Here is a 12,907-nt window from a genome sequence, read left to right on the forward strand (position 1 = left end):
TGTCTGGACGTGTCTCGGTGTGCCATACCCTGGGTGAGCCTGCTTTTGCAGGGGGGTTGTGCTGAATGATGTCTGAAGGTCCCTTCCATCCCCTCCCTGTGATTCCGTGGTCAGTACCCTCTGCAACAGCAGACAACCTTCCCGTGTGTAAAAGCCACGTCCGTGCTTGTGGCTCATGCTCTCGGCCACATGCAGCCATTCCTTCTCCTCAGGTCTCTCAGGTTGTGCCTGGAGCATCACAGCTGTGTTCCTAAGTCTCCAGCATCAAAAGCTGCCCCGGACTGTGTGCAGACAGCCTTCTTTGTAGCATGAGTGATGGCAAACCTGCAAGAGCTGTGACTCAAGCAACCTTCCAGGAGACTGTTTGTGTCTTGCAGATAAATGAGATGTTGCTGGTTGACGCCACCAGCCTATTTATAGTGCTCTGGCATTACAGGTAGTGAAGCAGAGCGAGGCCAAGAGAGCAGGAGAGGTGTCCAGCATTTTAAAAGCCCAGAGGTGAGAGAAGAAGGAGGCCCACGAGGCTGGAGTTCACTTTTTTATTGGGACTGTAATGCAAACAGGCATAAGTATTCCATAAAATCAGAAGATTGGAACTATACAGAGAGAGGTGCATGCTTCAGAACGACGTGGATATTCTTGCAGACAGAGCCAGAGTCAGTCCAAGAGAGGGGGCTGGAGTACATTGTACGAATGGCAGAAGTTTTTAGCAGCATTGAGAGCTCAGAGGTAGGGGAAAACCATGGTTCTGACCGCTTAAAGCACTGGCATGAGCAAATACAACATCCCTGCTCCCCCCACCCCCTTTTACTCCTCAAAAGAAACCTACCTTAGGATCACACAAAAAGCTACAAAATAAGCTACACCCTCCCACCCACCCCCCCAGACCTGTCTTATGGGATGCAAAGTGGGAGTGGAGACAATGTGGCAGCTGTGAATCGTGGCATTGATTGAGAAACCAAATGAAGGCACAGTGACATGAGGAAGTGCTGAGGGGACAGGGCAGGGGGGAAGGAGCGGGAGGACCAGAGAGCAGCAAGAGGTTGGAGTCCCACCCAGCAGAGCAGAATTTACCCACAGCTGAAGAGTTTTGCAAGCCTCTGCAGTGAAAAGCTGGGGAGCTGCCTGCCCCCAGGCTGCTCCCCTCCACCGGCTGGTCCCCGTTCTCATCTTGGCACCACTGCTCTTCAGGAAAAAGGCCACCAGCAAAAGAAATAACCCAGCCCCAACCTTTGAGGCTTGAGCTTTTCAAAGGTGCCTAAGGGAGTCGAGAGAATGAATCCCTGTTCCTGTTAGAGAAATTAATTGGCACTGAACATCACGTTCCCTGGGCAGCTGGCAGAGCTCCTGTTCCTAACTACATGCAATCTACAAAGCACCGAGTCCTGGCTGCTGCTGATCCTACCCTGCTCATCTGCTGCCTGGGGAGGTGCTCACACTCCAGAGGAGCTGGGGCTGCTGTGGAGTGGGGAACTTAAGCTCTTCTCAGCATACAGATCCCAGGGTGCTTTGAAGGCATCTGAAGGCAGATTTAAGCCCGGAGGTGGTGACCACTGGCCCTGCTCTGTGGCATTCTAGCAAAGCAGCAATGTGGCACTTGAATTTCAGTGGCTTCAAAGCCATCACATCCATGCTGGGCATGGTTTGTGTGTGTGTGGGTGGTGGTGGGGATTAGGAACCAGCATCTTCTCTTTCTGGACATCCTGTTGAGTGCTGAGGAGTGTGTTTTGTTAAGACACCATTCCATGCCACGATCACACAGAGTCAAAAGCAAAAAAAACAGACTCAGAAGCAGCAAGCAGCACTAATGTCTCTTTGTTGGGGTTGAATATGTCTTAAGGCAGTTTTGTTGCCCTTGAGGGGGGGGGGGGGGGAAAGTGTAAATCTCCTTCAGCACTTCTCTTGGCAACAAAACATTTCCCTAGACTTCTCAGAACGGTTTGGGTTGGAAGGGCCCTTCAGGATTATCTGGTTCCAAGCCCCCAGCTGTGGGCAGAGACACCCACCACTAGAAAAGGTTTTTATGCCATCCAAACTGATTTGATAGATTGCTTATTTGTGTTCCCCACCCAAAAAACAGCACACCCACCACTAGACCAGGTTTTTATGCCATCCAAACTGAACTGATTGGTTGTGTTCCCCACCCAAACCCAGCACGTGAAAACACAGCAACAAAAAGAAGCCCCCAGGCAGCTGCTCTTTTAGCTCCACATTTGCAGTGTTTAGTCTTTTAGTGTTTAAAGATACTTGGCCTGATGTTATTCACTAGCAGGCTTCACAGCCAGCCCAGTCAAGCCAAGCAGGAGTCCACTCATACATCCCAGAGCCACATTCCTGCTCTTCTGCAGACCCTCCAGCACCTTCTGCAAGCTTTGGCCCATGGCTACAAGAGAAGCCCCTGGGTCTTGCCCACCTTCCCAACATAGGAATAGCTGCAGAGCCTTGGTCTGTGGGCTCCTGATAGTGAGGGATTCTTAGGGCAAGGCTCATCATTTTTTCTTGCTTTTGAGGTGCTTCCTCCCTGCAATCTGGCCAGGTAGGTACATGACTAAGGCAGGAGTGCAGCAGCCTGTGAAGTGAGGAGCTCTGCTGCTAACCAAGCTGCGACTGCTCAGCTCTTGACTCACAAACTACTTTATCCCATGGCCCAAATTCACAGCCACACATCTGTAGGGGTGGAGGCCAAGAGTTTCTAGTCTACTTCATTACTGGCACAGCAGGAAGAAGGAGTCTCTTGCAATATGATGCTTAGCTGTTTTGTGGGTTGCCTTTGTGCCCATGCTGGAACCAAACCAGTCTTGACCTCTGCTAAGGTCTGGTTTACCCCTGGAACCAAGTGCTTTAAAGCAGCAGTCTCATTGGCTTTCTCCCACTCCCCTGATTCCCTATTAAATGCACATGGCCATATGGATGAAGCTAGAGCTCAGATCCCCCCATCCAGGGTAGGTTTCAAATGGATTGCTAGAGCCATGCATTGCAGGCAAGTGCAGATTGGCACAGGTGAGAGCACTGCTGCCACGAAAGCCTTATCCTGCGAGCTGCTGGAATCCCCAAGGCCACTGAAGCTGAGTGGGTGTGGAAGGCATTTTGTACCTGGGAGGAGTTGGAGCCTAGGCTGAATTTTGTGTCCAAGTTGGGAGTAGAGTTTTCAGAAGTGAAATTTTGCTCCTCCTGTTACGACAGAAGGAGTTGCAGCGAAGCTGAATGGTCCTGGAAATGTGTCTCCATCTGTTGTGCGGAGGGACTCTGCTCCCCTCTGCAACTATCAAAGCAATTGCGAAGTTATCAGAGCAATTCTGAAGCTGCAAACTGGTCCCCAGCGAAGGCAGGAACACAATTTAGTTTTGAGCATAAAATTCTCCTTTCAGAAACTGCTGGGAGCTCTCTGCAGCTCCCCCAGCTATAAATCAGAGGGCTGCGATGGCTTCAGCGGTCATAAGTCAGGGGGCAGCAGCTTGGGCTTAGTGCAAGTCCATGAGGCATCAAGCACAAACATGTCTCTCCCCACCACCAGCTCAATAAAAACGTGGTGCCAGCATGTGATAGATGTTCCCAGACCTGCGTGCTTGCTCGTGGCTCCAGTTTGCAGCTGCACTCTAACCTTGCGCCACTGCCACCCCCCTGTAAAACCCCATCACAGAGCACAGGACGTGAGTTTACTCTCGTTTGTCCTTGGAGGAATCTCCTCACCAAGAATTCCACTTGCAAAACAAAGCCATCTGTTCCTCTCAGCCCCCAGGCTCTGTGTGCCCGGAGCAGCTCTGGAGAGAGCAGGAGAGGGAGGGCAACCCTGGTGGGATAGCCTCTTCCCAACGCAAGGCACTGCCAGTCTGTTGCCATTGCCAGGACTTGCCCTTGCCCAGCAGCTCTGTGCACCTTTGAGCTGGGCAGATTGGGCTGAGAAGGAGACAGGAGGCATCTCCAAGAGGGGTAGAGGAACCTGTCTCACAGCCTGGGATGGGGTGAGAGCAAAGAAGCTGGTGGAGCGACCACAGCTCAGCTGGCCACAGGTGGGTGCAGCTCCTGCCTCTGCCCATCTCCTTGTTTGCATGGGGCAGCCACATCTGCTCAGGACACAAGTGTGCTGGTCACGCAGGGACACACTGGCTCATGCTGCTCTGGGTGTGAATGGAGTCCCCTGCTCACCCCGGGGGATGCATAGACACAGGGACAGGGAGTGTGGAGAGCCCAAACTTGAGCTGCCTCTCTCTGGCCAGTGTGGATGCAACTGGCTGGGTTCCTCTAGTGCAACAAGCTCAGACCTACCCAGCAGCGATCGGGGAGGTGTCGTCTGGGCGAGTCTGCTCCTGAAGACAGAAGTCTCATCATTTTCCTGCTGTCTCTCATCAACTGAAGTGCAACAAACTCCCAGGCTGTCCTTCTGGAGAGATGGAACCTTTGAAGCCATCAACAGCACAGGCAGTAGATACCCTTGCACTGAATGAACAACTTATTTTCCCCTGCTAGTGGACACAGCAGGCTGGGAAAGCAGAAAATCATTTCCTCAGAGTTTCCAAGTTCATATAATAACCTTCTGTGGACGTTTGAAAGACCCAAGAATTACAATCTTGGCCCTCCCAAGAAAAAAACCACTTCATGGTGTCTTGAAAAATCAAATCTGAGAGAATCAAATCTCCCTGAAGAGAAGAGCCTCTTTATGGTCAATGCCTGCTAAGTGAAAAGGAGCAGAGCTGCTAAAAAAAGGCAGTGGTGGTGGACATCAGCCAGGACAGACGCTGGACCAGGTTGGGTGTCCCATCGGGTCCAGCATCCCCTTGCTGTGGGAGCCATGCAGGGCTGTGCAGGAGCTTGGATGAGCAGCAGGTACCCAGATTTATCAGCTGAGTGCCCAAGAGGCACAGCCCCTCCGTGCATGACACCAGTCTGCAGCAGACCCCACCTGGAGCTCTGCTGGTTTGGCATGCCAGAGACACCGTGGCTGCAGCCTGGCGCCGGCGATGCCACACTGAGGTGAGCAGAGTCCAGGCAAGGAGGTGGGGGGTGGGAGAGCCACGTTTGTGGAATGCTAAAGCAGATCCATAAGTTTATTTCCCCCTTTGCTGTGGGAGAAAATGAAGCTCGAGGGGAGTGCGAAGCCCCTGCAGGGAAGGGGGAGGAAGGGGAAGTTTAAGACGTCTGAAAGTGACTCAACAAAGGTGAGAAAATAAAAAGGAATCAAAATTCCCAATGGGCAGCTTGTGAGGAGCAAATGGTCCTGTGAGGGCACAGGGAGCAGAGAGGCAGCTCAGAGCCCTGGGGGGCTTAGTAGCTTGATGGAACTTCACAGCAGGGAGGGTGCTGCTTCTCCAGGGCCAGGCTGGGAGGCTGGCTTTAAACCAGTGTTTCCCTTCCAGAAGGGCTCTGAAGGACTCACCCAACTGATGCCTGTTGAACTTGAGAGGGTTTTGGCTACCTGACTGGCACAGAACCCCTTTGGTGATCCCACCAAAGGCAAGGCACAAGCCCCGGTCCCTTCTCCACCATGGCTCAGGTTGAAGGGAGAGCTGGAAGTGGAAGGTTTGGGGTGCAGGAGAAGAAAGCCAGTTCACCTTGGCCACAGACTCGAGGAGCAGTGTGACTGCCAGGTGGGAGATGCTGCAGTGATACAGGCAGGACAGAAGAAAGCAAGTTGCCAGCAGCACAGGCTGAGCTGGAAAGAGGGCAAAGTTAAGGCCTGCAGTGACAGGACAAGAGGCAATGGCTTCAAAGTAGAGAAGAGTAGATTTAGATGGGATGTTAGGAACAAGTTCTGCACCATGAGGATGGTGGAACACTGGAGCAGCTTGCCCAGGGGGATCATTGTGGCCTCGTCCCTGGAGATATTCAAGGTGAGGCTCAACAGGGCTCAGGGCATCCTCAGCTAATTGAGGATGTCCTTGCTGAGTGCTGAGGGGGTTGGACTGGATGACTTTTGAGGTCCCTTCCAATCCAGACCATTGTATGATTTCTTGGGGCACTACTTCAGCTTACTCATTCTACTGAAAGGTGGACTAGAGCCAGAATCATATCCTAAAGGAAGAGATGAGTTTGATTTTCTTCCTTCATCTCTTTCTGCAGCCACAGGGCCAAGTTTGCTACACATTCACAGCTCTAGGGCCAGGGAGTTCTCTCCCACAGACAAGACCTCTGCCCAGATCCACACATCCCAGCAGCAAAGGGACACAGCAGCTCCACCTCACCACCTGTCCCAAGGTTAGGGCACAAGCCACAGAGGCAGACCATGGGTGGGCTGTGCCTGGCCTGCTTTCATCTCCAGGTCACAAAGTGCCCAGGCAGTGACACAGTTCCACAAGGCTGCACATGGAATGGGGCAATCCCAAGCACAAACGAGGCTGAGGGATGGAAGGCTGGAGAGCAGCCCTGTGGAGAAGGACTTGACGGTGCTGGGGGTGCAAAGCAGGACATGAGTTGGCACAGAGTGCTGCCAGCCCAGAGCCAGCCCTATCCTGGGCTAATCCCCAGCAGTGTGGGCAGCAGGGGCAGGGAGGGGATTCTGCCTCTCTGCTGTGCTCTGCTGAGACCTCCCCTGCAGTGCTGGGGCAGCTCTGGAGTCTCAGCACAGACAGGGACCTGCTGGAGCAGGGCCAGAGGAGGCCACAGCAGTGCTGGCAGGGATGGAAGGGCTGTGCTGGGAGGCCAGGCTGGGAGAGTTGGGGCTGTGCAGCCTGGAGAGGAGAAGGCTCCAGGGAGACCTTCTGGTGGCCTTGCAGCACTGGAAGAGGCTGAGCAGAGAGCTGGGGACAGAGTTTTGAGCAGTCTGTTGTGCCAGGACAAGGGGGGATGGTTTGGAACTAGAAGAGGGAGACTCAGACTGGGGAGAAGGAAGAAATTCTTCACTATGCAATTCCAGAATGCCCAGAGACCTTGTGGATGATCCATCCCCGGAAGCACTGCAGGTCAGGTTGGATGAGCTGTTGCAACGAGATGATCTCTAAGGTTCTTCCCGAGGCAGATTCCGAGCTGTGATTCTGTGACATCTGTCTCCAAAGGCTGCTCTGGACGCCCTGCCGGCCCAGCCAGCTCCGCTGCGGCCACACTGTGGCAGCAGCCGTTCGCGTTCCGCAGCGCACCAGATGCTCTGCCGGCATCCCGAGAACTCGGATGCTCTGCCGGCATCCCGAGAACTCAGACCAGCATCTCAAATTCTCCCAGTGCCTGGCAACCTTTTTCTCCTGGTTTCTGGGGTGAAGCTGTTTCGAACATCCAGGGAATCTAAGCTCCAGGAGGTGTTCACAGCACATGGAGATGCGGCCAGCCGAGCAGCAGGGAAGTGTCGGACGTGCTGGCTGAGGGTGGGGATCACTGCACAGCCTGGGGCCAGGGGAGCCAGCGTTTGTTGCTTGTACCGTGGGGCTGGGAGAGCAGCAAACCTCCTGCGGCTCTTTTTGTTCTGATGTTGGCTTAGGGCAGCCAATCTTAGTCCTCTGAAAGTGTGCCCACAGTTGGAGCTCCTGGACAAACACTCTGCCTTCAGCAGTGCAGATGCTTCTCTCCATGCAAGTGTCAGTTCACAGCTCAGCAGAGCAGGGGCAGGAGGAGAGGCTCAGCAGCTACCAGCTCGAAATGTCAACCCTGTATCCTCCAGCAAGAGCTGCAGCCGTGCCCTGCTGCCCTCATCCTGGCAGTGAGGGAGGCCAAACCTTTGCCATGGTGAGGAAGGGAGGAGGAAGGACACAAGGTCACACAAGCTTTACCTTGCAGCCAGCTTTTCTCTGCTTGAGGGACTGATACCTTCCTGTGAGCAGGTTAACAGATTGCTTTTGGAGCCAGACTTTTGCAGCAGGGCTGAGGTGTGAGCGTGTCAGAGCTCAGCTCACACAGCATCTTTGCAGCCAATCTCACCTCCCTTCTCACATGAGACACCCTGGCAGACAGCTTGTGCCACAGGCAGGTGCTGCAGAGCCTGGTGGAGGGGACTGGCTTGCCACTGAGATGCCACACGTGTTTCTCTTGGCAGGCAGGTCACTCCCTACTGGCACTTTCTGCTCCCAAAGGTGTGGAAGTGGCTGGGGTCTGCTGTCTCAGAGCTGCTCATGAGGCTGCACTAAGGCAGAGGTGATGCTTTCTGGGCTTTCACGGGTCCTTGGTCTGCACGTCCTCACCACGGACCAGGAGGTTCCATAACCTTCCAAGTGCTGCCTTCTAAATAGGCTTCTTGCAGCAGGGTTTGGAGCCACTTCTCCCCCAGCCTTGTGACTTTCCAGTCTCACCTGGGAGAAGGTTCACATGTTCACAGCATGCAAAGCTCTAGGATGCAGCTGGTCCCTCAGTCTGTCTCACCAGCATCACAGCTGTAGGTCACATCTCTCTGGTGAAGCCTTCTGCAGGACAGCCTGGCCAAGCAGCAGTCACTGCCATCCAGGAGTTTCCCCTGGCACACACATCAGCCTGTGCTTGCTCCCCCGTGGGAGGGCTTTCATGCCAGCAGAAGTGAGGACTGAGCAACTCATGGGGAGCAGGGAAAGAGACAAAGAGCACAGAATCCATGATCCAGGAATGAGAGACATCCCACCCTTCAGCACAAACCAGGCACATCTGTGCCCAGGCTGCCTGGGGATGTACAAAGTTCATAGGCACAAGGGCAGTGCCCATCATCTGCCTCCCAGCTGTGGGCACACACTCAGGTCTCTACAATGGGAAGCCAGGAAAATACAAGGATTCAGCCAAGCCTGGAGCTGAGGAGAGGAGGAGCCTGAGGGCAGCAACCCCCAGCTCTGATCAAGCAACAAGACTTAGCCATTGGCCCTGCCAGCTCTGCTGCCCCCAGCACACCAGAAAGGCAGGTGGTCATGAAGGGGATGGTTTCATGCAGCTGCAAAACACCCTCATGAGAAGGAGGAGAAATGAGAAGTTGTGTTTAGAGCCACTGCAGGTTACAAAGCCATCGTACTTCAGTGGGGCAACCCAGGGAGGGGAAAGAAATGGCCACAGGACAAGAGCAAGAGGAAGAGGAAGAAAAGGAAATCAAAATCATCATCATCAGGACACAACAACAGGACGAGAGACAGAGCTTTCCAAGGGCAGTTCCCCGTGGAAAAGGAGCCACCGTGTCCGTGAGATACAAAACTCAGTGCCCTCTGGCTGGAGTGGGCAGCAGGTGCTGGGACTGGTTTGGCATCCCCTTGGGGAGGAGGGTCCACTTAGGAGCAGAAAACCCTGCAAGGGAAAGGGGAGAAAGAGTGGCCTTAGAGGGGGCAGCAAGGAGCAATCCAAGCGCCCTGAGGCGTTCCCAAGGGACTGTGAGAGGGATTTACAGAGGCTTTTTGCGGCTGCCTGGGGGCCAGGTGGGTAGCCCTTGTCCCTACCTTGAGGTGGGAAGCTGAGGCACTCTCTACACTGCAGACCCCAGAATGCATGCTGCAAAATTCCTAGCGAGGCTCAGGGATGTTGGGAAACCCACTCTGGGTCAGCCTGGCACTACTCAGCACTGCCAGGAGTGCAGGGAAGGGATTGCACCCCGGGAAAAGGAGCAGGATGCATGCAGCTGCCCATCCTTTATCCTGAATAATCCTTCTGCTCAGCTGGGGAAAATCCCAGCGTGACAGAGCTGAGCAAATAGCAGCACATGGAAGAGTAGAAACAAACACAGCAAATGTCAGGGTTTGTTACTGCTTTGGGCTGGTTTTACAGCACTGGAAAGAAAAATCCCTGGGTCTTTGAGGGGAGATTCAGGCTATGTCTAAGGAGGATGCTTTTGGTGCTGAAGGTGGTGAGACACTGTCCCAGGTTGTCAGAGAGGTGGGAGATGCCCTGTCCCTGGAGCCATTGCAGGTGAGGTTGTATGGGGCTCTGAGCAACCTGCTCTAGTTGCAGCTGTCCCTGCTGGCTGCAGGGGGATTGGACTGGATGACCTTTAAAGGTCCCTTCCAGCCCAAACCAGTTTGTATCTCTGTGATTGCATAAACTTTCCTAACCAGATGTGCAGCAGCCTGGAGCCCTCTCCCAACATGGGGAGCTGCTGCCTACACCCCTAGATCCAGACAGAACCCCCAGCTCTGGCACAGGAGCTGGGCAGAGCCACTCTTTGCTGTGGGTCTTGCCAACTTCCCTCATGCAGGAGCACAGAGGCAGGCAGCAGGCAGGATCAGAGTTGTCTATCTGAGCTGCCCAGGCTGCCAGCTGCTGTCTGCTCTGGTGTGAGCTCCTCGGTGCCTTCTGCATTTCAAATGCCTTCTGCATTCTCCCTTATGGGGACAGGCTGGAAGAGTTGGGGCTGGTCAAGCTGGAGAAGAGAGGGCTCTAAGGACAACTTAAAGCAGCCTTCCAGTACCTGAAGTGGGCTAGAGGAGAGCTGGGGAGGACTTTTCACAAGGGCTTGGAGTGACAGGACAAGGGACAATGGATTGGAGCTTGAGGAGGGCAGATTTGAACTGAGGATTAGGAAGAAATTCTTTGCAGTGAGGGTGGTGAGACACTGGCACAGGTTGCTCAGGGAGGTCATGTCTGCCCCTTGCCTGGAGGTGTTCAAGGCCAGGCTAGGGGGAGGTGTCCTTGCCCATGGCAGAGGAGTTTGAACTAGATGATCTTTGAGCTCCTTTCCAACCCAAACAATTCTGTGATACTTCTGCTTCACATCTCCATTTGCTGGCAGAATCAGAATTAAGCAGGTTGGAAAAGATCTTCAGGATCATCGAGTCCAACCTATCACCTAACACCTCCTCATTAACCCCTGGCACTAAGTGCCTCATCCAGCCTCCTTTTAAACACCTCCAGAGATGGGGTCTCCACCACCTCCCCAGGCAGCCCATTCCAATGCCAATCACTCTTGCTGGGAAGGACTTCTCAACACCCAGCCTGAACCTCCCTGGCACAGCTTGAGCCTGTGTCCTCTTATTCTGTCTCTGAGAGAAGAGCCCAACCCCACCTGGCTACAACCTCCTTTCAGACAGTCAGGGACAGCAATAAGGTCTCCCCTGAGCCTCCTCTTCTCCAGGCTGTCAAGTCTGAGCACAGCAGGATGGTGGGGCAAGAACCCAGGGAATGCCAGGGGTCTGTCCTGGGAAAGTGGCAGTGATTTCAGAGGCAGTCCCAGGCAGCAGCCTCTGCCTCCAGTGGGCTTTGAACCTTTTTGGGGTTTGAGCCTTTTCTGCTGTAAGAAGGACCCCAGGGGTGCCACAGTTCACCTTCCCTTCCCCCTCTTGCCTGCTGCATGCTCGGGAGGCAGCAACAGGGGTTAAAAGAAGCATCTCAACTCACTCATCCGTGTCTTTTTTGCTCTCCTCGATGAAGGCGATGGACTCGGACCTAAGGCGGTTTGTCACCTCGTAGGTGCGCAGGGTGACGCCGAAGATGTCCTCATGGTACCGGCTGTCATCCTGCGGGAGAAAGGCAGGGGGAGGCAGGAGCAGTGACCACCAGCTGGTGCTGCTGAGGCACCGAAAGCTCTCCTGGCCCCGGGGGAGCTACCATACACACAGCAAATGCCCCGGGACCTGTTGCAAGGTAGGATAGAGGGGCAGGAAGGTGAAATGACCTTCCCAGCATCACGGGGGTGAAGCTGCTTGGTGAGTGAGAGCTCCTCAGCTGCTGGTGAGCCAGGGACTGCCTGGCTGTCAAGGGTACAAGCAGCCCCAGGCCAACCCATGACCCAGAGCTTTTGCTTGCAAACCAGCCCTGAGCTCACTCAGCTCCTGGCTGGAGCATGCAGATGTGGTTCAGAAGGGGTTGTGCCGTAGGAACTGGGCTGAGTTGTCTTCCTGGATGGAAGCAGAGCCATTGAAGCATCTGTTCTTGGGGCCTATCCCCTAAACTGAGCTTCTTTATGCTTCAGCAAGGTCTTGTAAATGACAGGACAAGGAGGAATGGGTTTAAAGTGGGCAGAGGGGAGATTGAAACTGGATGTTAGGAAGAAGTTCTTTGCAGTGAAGATGGGGAGAGACTGGCACAAGTTGAGGGTGGTGAGACACTGACACAGGTTGCCCAGGGAGGTTGTGGAGCACAGAAGCACCCAGGTTGAGGGTGGTGAGACACTGACACAGGTTGCCCAGGGAGGTTGTGGAGCACAGAAGCACCCAGGTTGAGGGTAGTGAGACACTGGCACAGGTTGCCCAGGGAGGTTGTGGAGCACAGAAGCACCCAACGTGATCAAAGATCACGTTGGGTGCTTCTGTGCTCCACAACCTCCCTGCAGGTGTTCAGGACCAGGCTGGATGAGGCTTTGAGCAACCTGTAGGAGGTGTCCCTGCCTATGGCAGGGGGCTGGAACTGGCTGAGCTTTGAGGTCCCTTCCAAGCTAAACCATTCTATCATCTCAAGCAGTGTTTTTGCCCAGGGGCATCCTCCAGTCAGAACACTGAAAGGCAGGACCAGAGGATCCTTGGGAGGGCTCCCTTCCAACCTGGCAATCTGTGATGTGGGGAAAAGGACCCACAAACTGCCCCTTGAGATTGCTGCAGTGATGAAAGGACGGCAGAGACTTCATAAGGTGAACAAACCCTGCCTGAGCTACCACGGGAGAGCATCTTCCAGAGGCCAGCATGGGCTGAGGGAGGCGCAGCCTTGCAGAGCAAGATGCCTTCCCTTGCACACCCAGACCACTGGACAAGCACACTCCCGAGCTCCAGACCTTGCCTGGGTGCCAGCAGCACGAGTGGGAGGCACAATTCCCTCCCCCCACGTCTCAGCACCCGTGCCCCCTGCGCCGCCGCCGTGCAGCGGGAGGCAGCAGGTGCGGCGCCCGTGGCGGGAGGTGGCGCCGCGGACACGACTCACCCGCAGCTTGCTGATGAAGGCTCCTGCCTCCTCCACAGACAGCTGGCCCTGCTGCCTCACGATGCGCTGGACGGTCTTGAGGACGTCCCCAGCCATGGTCACATCCCCGCAGACGTAGATGTGGCCTCCCTGCTCCTTCAGCGCTTTGAAGACGGTTTGGGCCAGCTGCTCCTGCAGCACGTCCTGCACGTATTTC

The 12,907-nt window shown here is 54.6% G+C and overlaps 1 protein-coding gene across 6 annotated transcripts in view; it reads right to left on the reverse strand.

The window, feature by feature from the left end:
* Positions 1–525: 525 nt before the first annotated feature.
* NOS1 (nitric oxide synthase 1) overlaps positions 526–12,907 on the reverse strand; it is a 99,184-nt gene continuing 86,802 nt past the window's right edge. For 5 of the 6 annotated variants that reach the window (XM_064168826.1, XM_064168830.1, XM_064168829.1 and 2 more), the window contains exon 27: positions 12,138–12,906. In XM_064168826.1, coding sequence (XP_064024896.1) covers positions 12,445–12,906 — 462 coding nt within the window. In that variant the 3' untranslated portion in view covers positions 12,138–12,444. Of the gene's footprint in view, positions 9,157–11,196; positions 11,316–12,137; position 12,907 lie in introns of those variants that run through there. The other variant, XM_064168832.1, reaches the window with a different exon arrangement.

This window comes from Pogoniulus pusillus, chromosome 30, assembly GCF_015220805.1.
Source record: "Pogoniulus pusillus isolate bPogPus1 chromosome 30, bPogPus1.pri, whole genome shotgun sequence".
Lineage (NCBI taxonomy): Eukaryota > Metazoa > Chordata > Aves > Piciformes > Lybiidae > Pogoniulus > Pogoniulus pusillus.